Source organism: Artibeus jamaicensis, unplaced genomic scaffold (genome assembly GCF_021234435.1).
Source record: "Artibeus jamaicensis isolate MK-2021 breed Jamaican fruit bat unplaced genomic scaffold, CSHL_Jam_final contig_468, whole genome shotgun sequence".
Classification (NCBI taxonomy): Eukaryota; Metazoa; Chordata; class Mammalia; order Chiroptera; family Phyllostomidae; genus Artibeus; species Artibeus jamaicensis.
Window position 1 is genome coordinate 2,358,241 of NW_026521846.1, and position 17,025 is coordinate 2,375,265.

The window sequence follows — 17,025 nt, forward strand, 5'->3', positions numbered from 1 at the left end:
ATTGTGTCATGAATTGCCTGGGGTGTTTTTTTTTTATTAAAAATCTATGTTATTCTAGGTAGTTACATCTCTAAACACACTGAGAAAAATCTTATGTTATCTGTATTTTTTAATTGTTTTTCTAAAGAACAGAAAATGTTCTGGTGACACCTGTGTATGAGTCCTCCCTCCTTTTTGTGAGAATCCTCGCAGGATAAATAAAAATCATGACATCAGTGTCAGTTTCTTTTTCATTTTGGTTAATTTGATCAGCTTGTAGTCTAGTTTTCCTTGGCTGATAAAATGAAATAAGATCATTTTTATAGAAATGTATTTTGCTTCTGTGGGAATGATATAGCCAAAAGATCTTTATTTATAGTGTACTGACATCAGAAAAGCTCAACTGTACTAGAATTTTCAGTAGGGCTAGATTATGATATTCCCATTTTTTCTCCTAAAATATATTTAAAATATACATTTGCCTTGAATTTACATTAACGAAATGGATTTATTGTTTTATCACTAGCAGCATCTATAGTTTCTATTGCACGTGGAGTATTTTTAGTCATTGGGCTGGTATCAGGCACATAACAGTAATTGTCTTTTTTTTTTTTTTTTTTTTTTTTGCAGTGGTGGTTCTGTGTATAATTTGTATACTGATGAGGATGAAGAAATTGAGCCTTCTCCCTCTGGGCAACAGATAATTGAAAATTCAATAACTATGAATAAAATGAAGCTGCTGAAGGCAAAGATGGAGAACATGAATCTTGGCAAAAAGGTGAAGCTATTGGCAATGGGCAGGCTTTTCTCTCGTTTATCCTTGAGGACTGCTGGTAATTGTGAAAGAAAAATATTTATAAAATATTATTTATCTCAAGTTTCTGGCCTCAGTAATTTATTGAGATATTTAAAGTGATGAACTGTTTTTTTTAGAGCAGCAACACATCTAATGTGGTTATACTACACTGAAAACAATTCATGATTTTAAAAATCTCATCGTTCTAGAGCTGAGAATAATGATAATCTAATCTTAATGTTACAAATATCTTTTATTATATTTTATTGTTTATGCTGTTACCAATTTTCTCCCTTTATCCCCCTCCACCCAGTCCCCCCAAACTCCGTCAGACAAACAAACCCCACACTGTTGTCCATGTCCATGGATCCTACAAATATGTTCATTGGCTACTCTGTTCCCTATGCCGTAATTTACATCCCCATGACTATTCTGTAACTACCAGTTTGTACTTTTTATTCCCCTCACCTCTTTCACTGCCACCCTAACACCCCTGCCATCTGGCAATCATCAGATGTTCTCTGTATCTGTGATTGTGTTTCTCTTCTGCTTCCTTGTTAATTTTGCTTTTTAGATTCAGTTGTTGATGGATATGTATTTACTGTCATTTTACTGTTCATATTTTTTATCTCCTTAAAGAAGACCCTTTAACATTTTATATAAAACTTCTTTGTGGTGTTGAACTCCTTTAGTTTTCTTTTTCTGGCTAGGAAGCTCTTTATCTGCCTTTTGATACTAAATGATAGTGTTGCTTGTTAGAGTAATCTTGGTTATAGGTGCTTCATTATTATCACTTTGAATATTTCTTGCCAGTCCCTTCTAGCCTGCAACCTTTCTATTGAGATATCAGCTGACAGTCTTATGGTAGTTCCCTTATATATAACTAACTGCCCATCTGCTGCTTTTATGATTTTCTGTTTGTCTTTCGCCTTTGGCATTTTATTTTTTAATTTTCACTTTTTTTAAATTGTTGTTCAAGTACAGTACTCTACATTTTCCTGCCAACACTTTCTCCTGCCCCACCAAACCCTCACCTCTCACCCTTAATCCTTCCCACCTTTTGGCTTTCTCCATGGGTCTTTTATACCTGTTCCTTGATGACTTTTCCCCGGTTACCCTCCCCCTTCTCCCTCCCCTCTGGTTAATGTCAGTTTGTCCTTTATTTCCAAGTCTCTGGTTATATTTTGCTTGCTTGTTTGTTGTATTGAATAGGTTCCACTTATAGGTGAGATCATATGGTATTTGTCTTCCACCACCTGGTTTATTTCACTTTAGCATTATGTTCTCCAGATCTATGCATGTGGTTGTGAAGGGTAGGAGCTCTTACTCTTTCTGCTACATAGTATTCTGCTGTGTAAATAGAATTTTTTGATCCACTTGTTTACTAATGGGCACTTAGGTTGCTTCCAGCCCTTGGCTATTGTAAATTGTGCTGCTATGAACATTGGAGTACATAGTTTTTTATGGATTGGTGTTTCAGAGTTCTTAGGATATAATCCCAGCAGTGGAATTGCTGGGTCAAAAGGCAGTTCCATTTTTAGTTTTCTGAGGAAATTCCATAGTGTTTTCCACAGTGACTGCACCAGTCTGCATTCCCACCAAAACAGTGCACTAGGGCTCCCTTTTCTCCATATCCAACACTTTGTTGATTTATTATGATGTCCATTCTTATTGGTGTAAAGTGGTATCTCATTGTGGTTTTAATTTACATCTCTTTGATGGCTAGTGATGGTGAGCATCTTTTCATATGTGTCTGGGCCCTCTCTGTGTCCTCCTCGGAGAAGTGTCTGTTCAGGTCTTTGGCCCATTTTTTTGATTGGGTTGTTTGTCTTCTTGGTTTGGAGTCATGTGAGTTCTTTATACATTTTGGATATCAAATTCTTGTTTAACATATTGTGGGCAAATATGTTTTCTCATATGGTTGGTTCTCTTTTTCATTTTAATGCTGTTTTCTTTAGCTATGCGGAAGCTTTTTGTTTTGATGAGATCCCTTTTGTTTGTTCTTTTCTTTATTTCCCCTTCTCCATGGGACTTTTTGTGGAAATGTTACTGCGTGGAATATCTGAGATTCTCATGCCTATATTCTCCTCTAGTACTTTTATGGTATCATGGCTGATATTTAAGTCTTTTATCCATTTCGAGTTTATTTTTGTTTATCATGTAAGTTGGTGTTCGAGTTTAATTTTTTTTCATGTAGCTGTCGAGATCTCCTAACACCATTTTTGAAGAGGCTATTTTTATTTCATTTTATGCTGCTGCCCACTTTGTTTGAATACCAATTGACTATAGAAACTTGGGTTTATTTCTGGGCTCTCTATTCCATTGGTCTACGCGTCTGTTCTTATGCCAGTACCAGACTGTTTTGATTACAGTGGCCTTGCAATATAGTTTGTTATCAGGTATGGTTATCCCTCCTAGTTTGTTCTTCTTTCTCAAAATTGCTGTTGGTATTCAAGGTCATTGACAGTTCCACATAAATTTTTGAAATGTTTGTTTTATATCTGTGAAATATTTCATTGGTATTTTAGTAGAGATTTCATATCTGTGAAATATTTCATTGGTATTTTAGTAGGGACTTTTGAGTCTATGAGTTGCTTTGGGTAGTATGGACATTTTGATGATGTTCATTCTTCCAGTCCATGAACACATTATATGCTTCTATTTATTTGTGTCTTCCTTAATTTCTTCCTTCAGGGTTGTGTAGTTTTTTGAGTATAGGTCTTTTACTTCCTTTGTTGAATTTATTTCTAGTTACTTTTTTCCCTTGTTGTAGTAAATTGGATTTTTCCCCTAGTTTCTCTTTCTGATATCTTATTCTTGGTATACTAAAATGCCTTTGATTTCTGAATATTAAATTCATATCCCATGATTTTGCCAAATTCACTTATTAGATCAAGTAGTTTTTAGTGAAGCTTATAGCATTTTCTATACATAGAAAATGTATAGAAATGGCTATCATGTCATCTGCAGATAATGACAGTTTTACTTCCTTTCCACTTTGGATGCCCTTTATTTCTTTTTTTTATCTGATTGCTATGGCTAGAACTTCCAGTACTATGTTGTATAAAAGTTGTGAAAGCAGACATTCTGTGTTTGTCCTGATATTATAGGAAAAGCTTTTAGTGTTTGCCTGTTGAGTATGTTGTGGGCCACAGATTTTTTCCATACGGCCTTTATTTTCTTGAGGTATGCTCCCTCTATTCTCACTTTGCTAAATAACCCTTTTTTTTTTTTTTTACCAGAAATGGTGTTGTATGTTATCAAATACTTTTTCAACATTTATTGATATGATCATGTGATTTTTTTTCTTTCATTTCACTTAAGTGGTGTGTTACATTTATTAATTTCAGAATATTGTACCATCTTGCATCCCTGGGCTGAACCCCACCTGATTGTGGTGCATGATCTTTATAAGGTATACTGGATCTGGTTTGCCAATATTTTCTTGAGGATTTTAGCGTCTATGTTCATCATGGATATTGGCCTTTAGTTTTCTTTCTTTGTTGTGTCTGGTTTGGGAACTAGGAGAATGCTGCCTTCAAAAGAGTTTGGGAGAAATAGACAAAAAATGTACTTGAAAAATAACTAAATAAAAAAAAAAAGAGTTTGGGAGTCTTCCCTCTTCCTGAATTTTTTGGAATAGTTTGAGAGGGATAGGAGATGGCTGTTCCCTAAATGTTTGGTAATATTCACCCATGAATATGTCCCATCCATAGCTTTTATGTGCTGGGAGTTTTTGACTATTGCTTTACTTTCTGTAATTGTTATGGGACTATTCAGGCTTTCTGATTCTTCTTTATTCAGTTTTGGAAGATTATATTTTTCTAGAATTTTGTTCATTTCTCCCAAGTTTTCAAATTTCTTGGCATATAGTTGTTTGTAGTAATTTTTTCCAATCCTTTGTATTTCTGTGGTCTCAGTTGTAATTTCTTTTTTTTTAATTAAATTTATTTTTTTAATTGATTATGCTGTTACAGTTGTTCTATTCCCCCCTTCATTCCCCTCCACCCTGCCCCCCATCCCCACCATTACCCCCCTTTAGTTTATGTCCATGTGTCTCAAGTCCTTTAGGTTCTATATTTCCCATGCTATTCTTGCCCCCCCATCTATTTTCTATCTACTGTCTATGCTACTTATTTTCTGTACCTTCTCCCCCCATCTCCTCCTCCCACTCCCCTGTTGCTAACCCTCCTTGAGATCTTCATTTCTATGTTTCCACTCCTGAGCTAGCTGTTCTTTTAGTTTGCTTTCGTTTTAGGTGTGGTTGTTAATAACTGTGAGCTTGTTGTTCTTTCACTGTTCATGTTTCTTTAACTTCTTTTTCTTAGATAAGTCCCTTTAACATTTCATATAATAAGGGCTTGGTGATGATGAACTCCTTGAATTTGATCTTATCTGAGAAGCACCTTATCTGTCCTTCCATTCTAAATGAAAGTTTTGCTGGATAGAGCAATCTTGGTTGTAGGTCTTTGGATTTCATGACTTGGAATATTTCTTTCCAGCCCCTTCTTGCCTGTAAGGTCTCTTTTGAGAAATCTGCTGACAGTCTGATGGGGACTCCTTTGTAGGTGATTGTCCCCTTAGCTCTTGCTGCTTCTAGGATTCTCTCCTTCATTTTAATTTTGGCTAATGTAATTATGATATGCCTTGGTGTGTTTCTTCTTGGGTCCAACTTTTTTGGTACTCTCTGAGCTTCTTGGATTTCCTGGAAGTCTATTGCCTTTGCCAGATTGGGGAAATTTTCTTTTATTATTTGTTCAAATAATTTTTCCACTGGTGGTTGTGTCTTTCCCCCTTCTGGTACCCCTATAATTCGGATATTGGAGCGTTTAAAGATGTCCTGGAGGTTCCTAAGACTCTCCTCATTTCTTTGAATTCTTGCTCCTTGACTCTTTTCTGTTTGGCCATTATTTGCTTTCTTCTGGTCCACTCCATTGATTTGAGTCCCAGTTTCCTTTTCATCTCTATGGGTTTCCTGTGGAATTCCATTCATTTCCCTTAGTTTAGCCTTCATATGTTTCTCTAATTTGTGGCTATAATCAACCAGATCTGTTAGGATCCTGATGACCAGTGTTTTAAACTGTGCGTCTGAGAGTTTTGCTATTTCTTCGTCGCTTAGATTTATCTCTGGGGCTTTGAGGTCTTCCTGCGACATTTTTGGTCTGTTCTGGCCCTTTAAATGTGAGAAGCGGCGCCTTGGACTCCCAGGTCGCTGGGTTGTGACGCTGTATGTGGGGGCGTGGTCAGAGCGGGGAGATGGCGGCGCCCTCTACTGCCGCAAGCCACGGGGACCGCTGGCCCCGGTCCAACCGCCCACTCCCTCACCCGTCCGCTCGCCCGCAGACAGGCAACCGCAGTCAACACGCAGCACCGTCTCCCCACTGTCTCCTCAGCAGTCGCTCACCCGGTGGGTTGCTCGGTCGCTCACTAGGTCCAATCCTGGGCCTGGAACCCGTGCGTCTGGATTCGCGCCTGGACTCCACGCCTGGGTCCGTCCGACCGGAGCCCTCCCGTGCAACTCCTCACGAGACGCCGGTTTTGCCCCTTACCGGTCAGGCTGAAGAATTTGTTGTTAACGGACTTCCGAAAAGTTCAATTTTCCGTGTTCTGGTTGTGTTCTCTGGTGCTAATATTTAGTTGTCCCTAAACTTGGTTGTGTGAGAAGGCACGGCACATCCACCTATACCTCCATCTTGGCGGAAGTCCCCATGTAATTTCTCCTTCATTTCTGAATTTATTTATGTTTGTCCTTTCTCTTTTTTTTTTTTTGATGACTCTGATTGCTGACTTGTTGGTTTTGTTTATCTTTTCAAAGAACCTGCTCCTGGATTTACTGATTATTTGAATTAATTATTTTAGTCTCTATGTCATTTAACTCTTCTTTGATCTTATTTCCATCCTTGTACTTGCTCCAGGCTATGTTTGTTGTTGTTGTTCCTCTAGTTCTTACGGATGTAGTTTTAGGTTGTTTACTTGCATTGCTATAAAATTCTGTCTCAGGACTTCCTTCACTGTGTCTCATAGGTTATGGGTTGTTCTTTGTTCATTTTCATTTGTTTCTAGGACCTTTTTGTTTTCTACTTTGATCTCATTGTTAACCCATTCATTATTTAATAGCACGTTATTCAGACACTATGGATTTGAATGTTTTTGAGTTTTTTCCTTGAGGTTGTTTCTAGTTTCAAGACATTGTGATCTGAGAACATGCTTCATATGATTTCAATATTCTTCAATTTGTTAAGGCTTATTTTGTGACCTACCAGGTGGTCTGCTTTTGAAAATGTTCTATGTGCATTTGCAAGGAATGTATATTATGCTTCTTTGATGTGAAAGATTCTGTATATATCAATTTAAGTCCATTTGATATAGAGTATGAGTTTGGAACCTGCTGCCCTTGGGCCACATGCTGCCTGGGATGGCTGTGAATGCAGCCCAAAACAAAGTTGTAAATTTACTTAAAACATTATGCGATTTTTTGTGTGATATGTGTCATAATGTGTTTAACATGTAGCCCAAGACAGATTTTCTTCTTCCAGTGTGGTGCAGAGATGCCAATAATTTGGACACCCCTGATTGAGAGTGTTGTTCAGTACCACAATATCCTTGTTGGTTGTTTGCTTGGAAGATCCATCTGTTTTTGACAGTAGGGTGATAAAATTCCCATGCTGTGAGTGTGTTGCTATCAATGTCTTTCTTGAAGTTCTCTAGGATTTTCCTTATATCTTTGGGTGCTGTTATGCTGGGTGCATATATGTTCACAAGGGTGAAAATCTGTTTTGTCTGATAATAAGTGTTGGTACCCCAGCTTTTTCTACATATCTGTTTGCTTGGAATATTTTTTCCATCCCTTCACTTTCAGTCAGTATAGCTATTTTGTTCTCAGGTGTGTCTCTAGTAGGCAGAAGATATGTAGATCATGTTTGTTATCCATTCAGCTACCCCAAGGGTGTCAAACTAATTTTCATGAGGGCCCACATCAGCCTCATGGTTGCCTTCAAAGGGCCGAAATAATTTTAGGCCTGTATAAATGTAACTACTCCTTAACTGTTAAGGAGTTGAAATTACATTCAACCCTTTGAAGGCAACTGTGAAGCTGATGTGGCCCCTGCTGAAAATTAATTTGACACCTTTGAGCTACCCTATATTTTCTGATTAGAACATTTAATACATTTATATTTAAGGTTATTTTATTTATTTTTAAGATTTTATTTATTTATTTTTAGACAGAGGTGAAGGAAAGAAAGGCAGAGAAACATCAGTGAGTGGTTGCCTTTGGCATGTCTACCACCAGGAACCTGGCCTGCAACCCAGGCATGTGCCTTGGCTGGGAATCTAACAGTTGACCCTTTGGTTCACAGGCCAGCCCTCAATCCACTGAGCCACACCAGCCAGGACTTAAGGTTCTTATTGATAAGTACTTGTTGATTGCCATTTTCCCCCTTTGTACTTGTGTTCCTTTTTCCCTCTCTCTGTCTTTCTCTTCATCTCCTTAAAGCAGTCCCTTTAGCATCTCTTGCAATGCTGTTTTGGCAGAGAAGTGTTCTTTTCGCACTTTTTTTTTTCCCTAGGAAGCTCCTTATTTTCCCTTCCATGAGAGTCTTGCTGGGTAGAATAGTCTTAGTTGCAGAGCTTTGCTTTTTATTACTTGAAAATTTTCTTGCTATTCTTTTCTGGGTTGTAGCATTTCTGTCAAGTAGTCACCTGAGAATCTTTTTGGAGCTCCCTTATATGTTACCAGCTATTTTATAGCTGTCTTTAATATTCTCTTTAGTCTTAATTTTGCCATTTTTATGATGTGCCTTGGAGTGGGCCTCTTTGGGTTCATCTAGATGGGGACCTTCTGTGCTTCTTGGATTTGCCTGAATTTTTCTCTCTTCAAGTTACAGAAGTTTTTAGTCATTACATTTTCAAACAGGTTTTCTGTATCTTGCTCTTCTTCTCCTTCTGGTATTCCTATGATATGGATACTATTATCTTTCATCTTGTACTGCAGTTTCCTTACCTCTTCCTACTTTTTGAATCTTTTTCCTCTTGTTGCTCTGTCTGGGAATTTTTCCCCACCTTGTTGTCCAGCACACTGATTTAATATTCTGCTTCAACGAGGCTGCTTTTAATTCTTTCTGTTGTGTTCTCCAATTCAGAAACTGTATTCTTTATTTCCTCCTGGCTCTTATTGATAGGTCCTATGTCCTTTTTCATGCTGACATAGTTCACAGTAAGGTCACTGTAGGTTCCCTGTAGTTCTTAGTAGTTCTCACAGAGCTTATTGAGCTTCCTTCCAACCACAATTTTGAACTCAATATCTGGTAGCTTACTTGTCTCTACTTCATTTAGCACTCTTTTCCTCCTTTCCATTTATGGGGTGCTGTTTTTTTGTCTCTCCATGTTAGATGTTCTTGTTTGTGTCTGCTTCTTAGATTGATTTGCTTTGATTCCCTGTCTTCATGGTGTGACCTTCTTTTGCAGGGGACCTGTGAGATTACTGGTGCACTCTCCTTGATCTCCTGAACTTGATGCTCCTGGGATGCCCTTTCTGCTATTTATGTTTACTCTCTATTTGTAATTGTTTTTTTTTACTTTTTATTTCTTTATTTCAGTGTTCCAGTACAGTTGTCTCCATTTTCACCCCACCATGTCATGCCACCCCAACTATCCTTGTGTCCCACCTTTGAACCTATCCTCTTTGGCTTTGTCCATGTGTCCTTCATTCATGTTCCTTGATGGCCCTTCCACTATTATCTTCTGTTATCCCTCTGCATCCTCCTCTCTGGTTACTGCCAGATTGTTCTTTATTTCAATGTCTCTGTTTATATTATACAGCTTGTTTCTCTTGTTGACTAGGTTCCACTTATAGGTGAGACCATATGGTATTCCTCTTTCACCCCCTGTCTTATTTCACTTAGCAAATGCCTTCCAGTTCTATCCATTCTGTCATGAAGGGTAGGACTTCCTTTCTTTCTCCTGTGTAGTATCCTATTGTGTAAATGTATCATAGTTTTTTGATCCACTTATTTACTGATGGGCACCTAGGTTGCTTCCAATACTTGGTTATTGTAAATAACACTGCTGTGAACACTGGGTGCATAGGTTCTTTTGAATTATTGTTTGCGGATCCTTAGGGTATAATCCCAACAGTAGAACTCCTGGGTCAAAAGTCAGTTGCATTTTAGTTTTCTGAATAAATTCCATAAGGTTTACCACAGTGGCTGCAGCAGTCCACATTCACACCAACAGTGCATTAGGGGTTCCCTTTTCCCTACATCATCTCCAACACTTGTTTGTTGATTTGATGATGATGGCCATTCTCATTGGTGTGAAGTGGTATCTCATTATGGTTTTAATTTGCATCTCTCTGATGGCTAGTGATGCTGAGCATTCTTTCATATGTTCCTGGGCCCTCCGTATGTCCTCCTTAACCAATTGTCTGTTCAGGTCCTTTGCCCATTATATAATTGGGTTTTTTGTCTTCCTGGATTAGAGTCATATGAATTCTTTATATATTTTGGAGATCAAACTCTTGTCAGAGGTATCATTAACAAATATGTTTTCCCATATTGTTGGTTCTCTTTTCATTTTAATGCTGTTTTCCTTAGCCATGCAGAAGCTTTTTATTTTGATGAGATCCTGTTTGTTTGTTCTTTCCTTCATGTCCCTTGTTCTAGGGGACATATTGGTGAAAATACTGCTATGTAGAATATCTGAGACCTTCCTATGCCTATGTTCTCCTCTAGGACTTTTTTGCTGTTGTGTCTTATATTTAAGTCTTTTATCCATGTTGAGTCAAATTTTTTGTATGGCATAAGTTGGTGATTGATTTTTATTTTCTTGCATATAGCTGTCCAGATCTCCCACCACCATTTACTGAAGAGGCTATTTTTATTCCATGTTATGCTTTTGCCCACTTTGTTGAATATTGATTCACCATAAAGCCTTGGGTTTATTTCTGGGCTCTGTATTCTGTTCCATTGTTCTATGCGTTTGTTCTTATGCCAGTATTATACTGTTTTGATTACAGTGGCCTTGTAATATAGTTTAATATAAGGTATTGTGATCCCTCCTACTTTGTTCTTCTTTCTCAGAATTGCCAAGGCTATTTATATTATTTATGGTTCTATATAAATTTTTGAAATGTATGTTTTATATCTGTGAAATATGTCATTGGTATTTTAATAGAGATCGTGTTGAATCTTTAAACTGCTTTGGATAGTATGGGCATATTGATTATGTTAATCTTTCCAAACTATGAACATGTTATATGCTTCCATTTATTGGTATCTTCCTTAATTTCTTTCTTCAGGGTTGTGTAGTTTTCTGCATACAGGTCTTTCACCTCATTGGTAAGGTTTATTCCTAGATAGTTTATTTTTCTTCTTGCTATATTGAATGGGATTTTTTTTCTTGATTTCTATTTCTGATATTTCATGCTTGGTGTACAAAAATGGCTTTGATATCTGAATATTGATTTTGAACCCTGCAGTTTTACCAAATCACTTATTAGGTCAAGTAGTTTCTTGGTGGAGTCTATAGGGTTTTCTATGTATGCTATCATATCATCTGCAAACAAAGACACTTTTGCTTTCTTCTTTCCAATTTGGATGCCTTTTATTTGTCTTTCTTGTCTGATAGCTGTGGCTAGGACTTCCAATACTGTATTGAATAGAAGTTGTAAAAATATACATCCTCATCTTGTTCCTGATCTTAGTGGGAAAGCTTTTAGTTTTTTCCCATTGAGTATGATGGTAGCTGTAGGTTTCTGGTATATGGCTTTTGTCATGTTGAGGAATACTCCCTCTACTCCCACTTAGGTGAGTGTTTTTTTATCATAAATGGATACTGTACCTTATCAAATGCTTTTCTGCATCTTTCGATATAATCATGTGATTTTTGTCTTTCCTTGTGCTTATATGATGTATTACATTTATTGATTTGTGAATGTTGTACCATCCTTGCATCCCTCGGATGAATCCCACTTGATCATGTTGTGTGATCTTTTTAATATGTTACTGGATGACCTTTGCCAATATTTTTTGAGGACTTTGGCATCTATGTTCATCAGTGATATAGGCCTGTCATTTTCTTTATTTGTGGTGTCTTTATCTGCTTTTGGAATTAGGATGATGCTGGCTTCATTAGGAGTTTTGGACTCTTCCATGTTCTTGGATTTTTTTGGAATAGTCTGAGAAGAATGGGGAATAACTGTTCCTTCAAATTTTGTAAAATTCTCCCATGAAACCATTTGGTCCATTGCTTTTGTGTATTGGGAGTTTTTTTTTAATTTATTTTTTTATTGATTATGCCATTACAGTTGTTCTATTCCCCCCTTCATTCCCCTCCACCCTACCCCCCATCCCCACCATTAACCTCCCTTTAGTTTATGACCATGTGTCTCAAGTTCTTTAGATTCTATATTTCCCATACTATTCTTGCCCCCCCATCAATTTTCTATCTACTGTCTATGCTACTTATTTTCTGTACCTTCTCTCCCCTTCTCCTCCTCCCACTCCCCTATTGCTAACCCTCCTTGAGATCTTCATTTCTATGTTTCTGCTCCTGATCTAGCTGTCCTTTAAGTTTGCTTTTGTTTTAGGTGTGGTTGTTAATAACTGTGCGTTTGCTGTCCTTTCACTGTTCATGTTTTTTTTAACTTCTTTTTCTTAGATAAGTCCCTTTAACATTTCATATAATAAGGGCTTGGTGATGATGAACTCCTTGAATTTGATCTTATCTGAGAAGCACTTTATCTGTCCTTCCATTCTAAATGAAAGTTTTGCTGGATAGAGCAATCTTGGTTGTAGGTCTTTGGATTTCATGACTTGGAATACCTCTTTCCAGCCCCTTCTTGCCTGTAAGGTCTCTTTTGAGAAATCCGCTGACAGTCTGATGGGAACTCCTTTGTAGGTGACTGTCCCCTTAGCTCATGCTGCTTCTAGGATTCTCTCCTTCATTTGAATTTTGCCTAATGTAATGATGATGTGCCTTGGTGTGTTTCTTCTTGGGTCCAACTTCTTTGGGACTCTCTGAGCTTCCTGAATTTCCTAGAAGTCTATTGCCTTTGCCAGATTGGGGAAATTCTCCTTTATTATTTGTTCAAATAAGTTTTCCACTGGTGGCTGTGCCTTTCCCCCTTCTGGTACCCCTATAATTCGGATGTTGGAGCGTTTAAAGATGTCCTGGAGGTTCCTAAGACTCTCCTCATTTTTTTGAATTCTTGCTTCTTCACTCTTTTCTGTTTGGCCATTATTTGCTTCCTTCTGGTCCACTCCATTGATTTGAGTCCCAGTTTCCTTTTCATTGCTATTGGTTTCCTGTGCAATTCCATTCATTTCAGTTAGTTTCGCCTTCATATGTTTGTCTAATTTGTGGCTATAATCAACCAGTTCTGTGAGGATCCTGATCACCAGTGTTTTAAACTGTGCATCTGAGAGTTTTGCTATTTCTTCATCGCTTAGATTTATAGGCTCTAGGGCTTTGACTCAAGCCATTTTTGGTCTGTTCTCGCCCATTAAGTATGAGGCGCGGAGCCTTGGACTCTCAGATCGCTGGGTTGTGACGCTATATGTGGGGGCGTGGTCAGAGCGTGGAACTGGGGACCTTCTCTGCTGTTTCTCGAGGCTGGGTGAGGAGCACAGCCTTAGGTGGTTCACCAAGGAGGGGCCACTCAGAGTCGCTGGGTTATGATGCTGCATGTGGAGGCGGGGTCAGAGCGGGGAAATGGCAGTGCCCTGTGCTGCCACTCCCTGTGGGGCCTGCTCAGTCCCATAGTTTCACCACCCACTCCCTCGCTTGTCTATCCACACACAAATGCACGACCACAGTCAACCCGCAGCCCTGCTCCCTCGCTGTTTCTCCATGGTCGCTCGCTGAGTCGCTTACTAGGTCCAACCCTGCGCCTGGGTTCCGCGCGCCCGAGTCTGTCTGACCGAGTTTTTCTGTGCAACCCCGCTACAACAGGTGCTGGTTTCGCCCCTCTTACAGGTCAGGCTGAAGAATTTGTTGTTATCAGACTTCCGAAAAGTTCAATTTTCTGTGTTCTGGCTATGTTTTCTGTTGCTAATATTCAGTTGTCTCTAAACTTGGTTGTGAGAGAAGGCACAGCATCTCCACCTATGCCTCCATCTTGGCGGAAGTCAGGAGTTTTTTTTATTACTGCTTCAATATCATCAGCTGTTATTTGTTCACATTTCTGCTTCTTCTTGATTCAGTTTTGGGACATTATATTTTTTTAGAAATGTGTCCATTTTATCCCAACCCTTCACTTTCAGTCTGTGTAGACCTTTTCTGAGGTGCGTCTCTTGTAGGCAGCATATGTATGGGTCATTTCTAATCTATTCAGCTACCCTATGTCTTTTGACTGGAGTATTTATCTGATTAACATTTAATGTCGGTATTATTATTTATTATTATTATTATCATTTTAGGTATTTTCTAATTTTTCCCCTTTTGTACCTGTGTTCCTCTCTCTCTCACTCTTTTCCTTCCCCTTATAGTAGTCCCTTTAGCATATCTTGTAGTGCTGGTTTGGTGGAGGTATATTATTTCAGCCTTTTTTTGCCTGGGAAATTCCTTATTGTGCCTTCCATCTTAATTGATTGCCTTGCTAGGTAGAGTATTCTTGGTTGCAGGCCTGTGCTTTTCATTACTTGGAATATTTCTTGCCACTTTCTTCTAGATTGGAGTTCTTCTTTTGAGAAATCAGCTACTAGCCTTATCGGAGCCCCAATATGTATTTGAATGTTACTCCTTGATTTTCTCTAGCTACTTGCAGATTGTGTCTTTGTCTTTTGAACCTGGCATTTTAATTTTGATGTGTCTTGGAGTAGGCCTCTTTGGGTCATTTTGATTGGGAACCTATGTGGTTCCTGAATTCACATGGTTTTTCCTTCTCCAGGTTCGCAAAGTGTTTTGTTATATTTTTTATAAACAGGGTTTATAACTCTTGCTCTTTTTCTTCTCCGTCCAATATTTTATAGTTTGAATGTTGTTGCATTTCATATTGTCTTGAAGTTCCCTTAAGCTATCCTCATATCTTTTTAGTCTTTTTCTATGCAGCTGCTCTACCTGGGTGTTTCTTTCCACCTCGTGTTCCAGCTCACTAATTTCAACCTCTGCTTCATCCAGCCTGCTTGTAATTCCTTCTTGTGTGTTTTTTATTTCAGAAATTGTAATTTTTATTTCTTCCCGGTTCGTATTTACAGTTTCTGTTTCCTTTTTCATACTGTTGTAGTTCTCAGTTCCTCATAGTTCATTGAGGAACTATGAGTTCCTGTGAGTTCATTGAGCATCATATAACCATTATTTTGAATTCTATATCTGATAGTTTGCTTACCTCCATTTCATTTAGCTCTCTTAGTGAGGAGTTTTCCATTCATTTTCACTGCAGGTTCTTTATTTCTGTCCTCATTTTTGATGAGTCTTTTTATTTGTTTCTCTGCTTCCTGATGTTCTGCTTTGCTAGCTGTCTTTGTAGCGTGAACTTCTATGTTAATAGTTCTGTGGGATTCATTGATGTGATCTCTTTGATCTCCTTGTCTGGGTATTCTAGGGTTGCCCTATCTTCCTTTTGTGTGTGTTCTCTTGTTGTACTTGGGTTTTACCTGTTGATGTTCCTTTGTTGGTGGATTCTCTCCTCTAGCAGGTTTACTAGTGTTCACAACTCCCACCTAATATTGTATGTGATTAGTGGCTGGGCAAAGGCAAAGTGGATTAAGACAGCAGGAGAGTATTCTATGTCATTGAAATTACCAACATGTAGACAACAGATAGGAGATCCTTTGGAGAAGTATAGGGTTAACCATGATATTTTACCCAACTACTTTGTAGAAAGCTGAAATATAGATAAGACTCTTATTAAGGAGGGAGAAGGAATGTGAGCTGAATCTAAAAAACAAAGTGCTTGTGCAAGGTTAGATGATGAGATATAGTGAGAGTAAAGAATAGAAAGTAGAAGCAGTGTGGGACAGAATAGAGTTAACCACAACAGTAACAAAGCTCAGGAAGATATTGAAATGGGCCAAGACCAGCCAGGGGTGCTATGTAGTATTTACAATAATATGGAAGATTATTTACAATAATCCTAGAAAACAATAATTTGACAAGAAATATGTGATGTGAAATAAAAAAAATAGAAAATAAAACACCAATAGTAGTGTTTAGAATATGAGTCAAGTGAAAGAAGAAAAATTAAAATGCAATATTAAAGAGAGACCAAGGAAAAATCAGTGAAATAATGCAATTAAACAAACAAAACAAGGAAAACTAAACAGAAAGGAGAGAAATAAAAATAATAACCCTCTAAGCAAGTTCTGCTGGTCTTCCTAGATGTTGCAGGCAGGTGGGCCTAGGGTTCACTTTTTTCTTCTCTTGTGGTTTTGTGAGTATGGGTGCTAGGTCTGGACTGCAATATTCACAGGTGCCCAACCTGCAGCCCAGACCTTCAGAGCACTGCCAGGCCTCCACAATCTATCTGCACCAGGCCAGCACCTTTAATCCTCCACCTTGTTCCACCCATGAGGTACCCTGATTAGTAGCAACTCATACCCTACCTCCTCCCGCTTTGCTGGCCTGGGTGCTGTGTACTCTCAAAGTCCTTCCAGAGCAGTTTTGTTACTCTATTGAATGAAGTCTCTCTGGGCTCTGCTACCCAACTGAGCCCCTGCTGCTCTACTTTGATCAGTCTGTCAGGTGCCCTGATTTCGAGCAAATCACACTCCTCCTCCCTTCTCTCTGGCCCACCCAGTGGTTGAGAGTTCCTTAAACAGTGAGTGAGAGCCTTTTTTTTTAGAGTAAATTTCTCTTGTTTGTGCCCACTGTTTTTAACAGGTGCTTGGTTTTTCACACAGCCCAACTTTCTGACCAGTCTGGAGACTATCCAGGTCAGGCTCCCTCACGGTCCCTCACGGTCCCTCACGGCCCCTCCCTTTTCCAGGTGTTACCTGGCTCCCCAATTTCTCTGGTACTGTTCTAGCCTGCAACCACAGTCCCAGCAGAGGAACACTGCCTCTGTGTGTTTCCCACTGCGTTTTTATTTCCCCCAGCAACTTCAAATATCCAGGTCTCTCCTGGTGTGGGGCTGCCTTCCCTGCTGTGGTAGCAGAGGGAGCTGCTGAGTTACAATCACTGAACTGGTTCTCCCCCAAAGCTCCCAAGGCTGCTGCCTACCCCAGTGTCAGGTGCCAGGCTAGGAGCCTTGGTCTCAGGGACCTTACCCTTTCAACACAATCTTTTTACTGTCTGTTTTTTGAGTATCCTCT

At 38.8% G+C, this 17,025-nt stretch overlaps 1 protein-coding gene across 1 annotated transcript in view; it reads left to right on the forward strand.

Annotated features, from left to right (window-relative positions):
* The window catches only part of ZFAND4 (zinc finger AN1-type containing 4), a 237,270-nt gene that overhangs the window by 139,351 nt on the left and 80,894 nt on the right, over positions 1 to 17,025 (forward strand). The window contains exon 6 of the mRNA XM_053667383.1: positions 610 to 757. Within this exon, the coding sequence (XP_053523358.1) occupies positions 610 to 757 (148 nt within the window). The remainder of the gene's footprint in view (positions 1 to 609; positions 758 to 17,025) is intronic.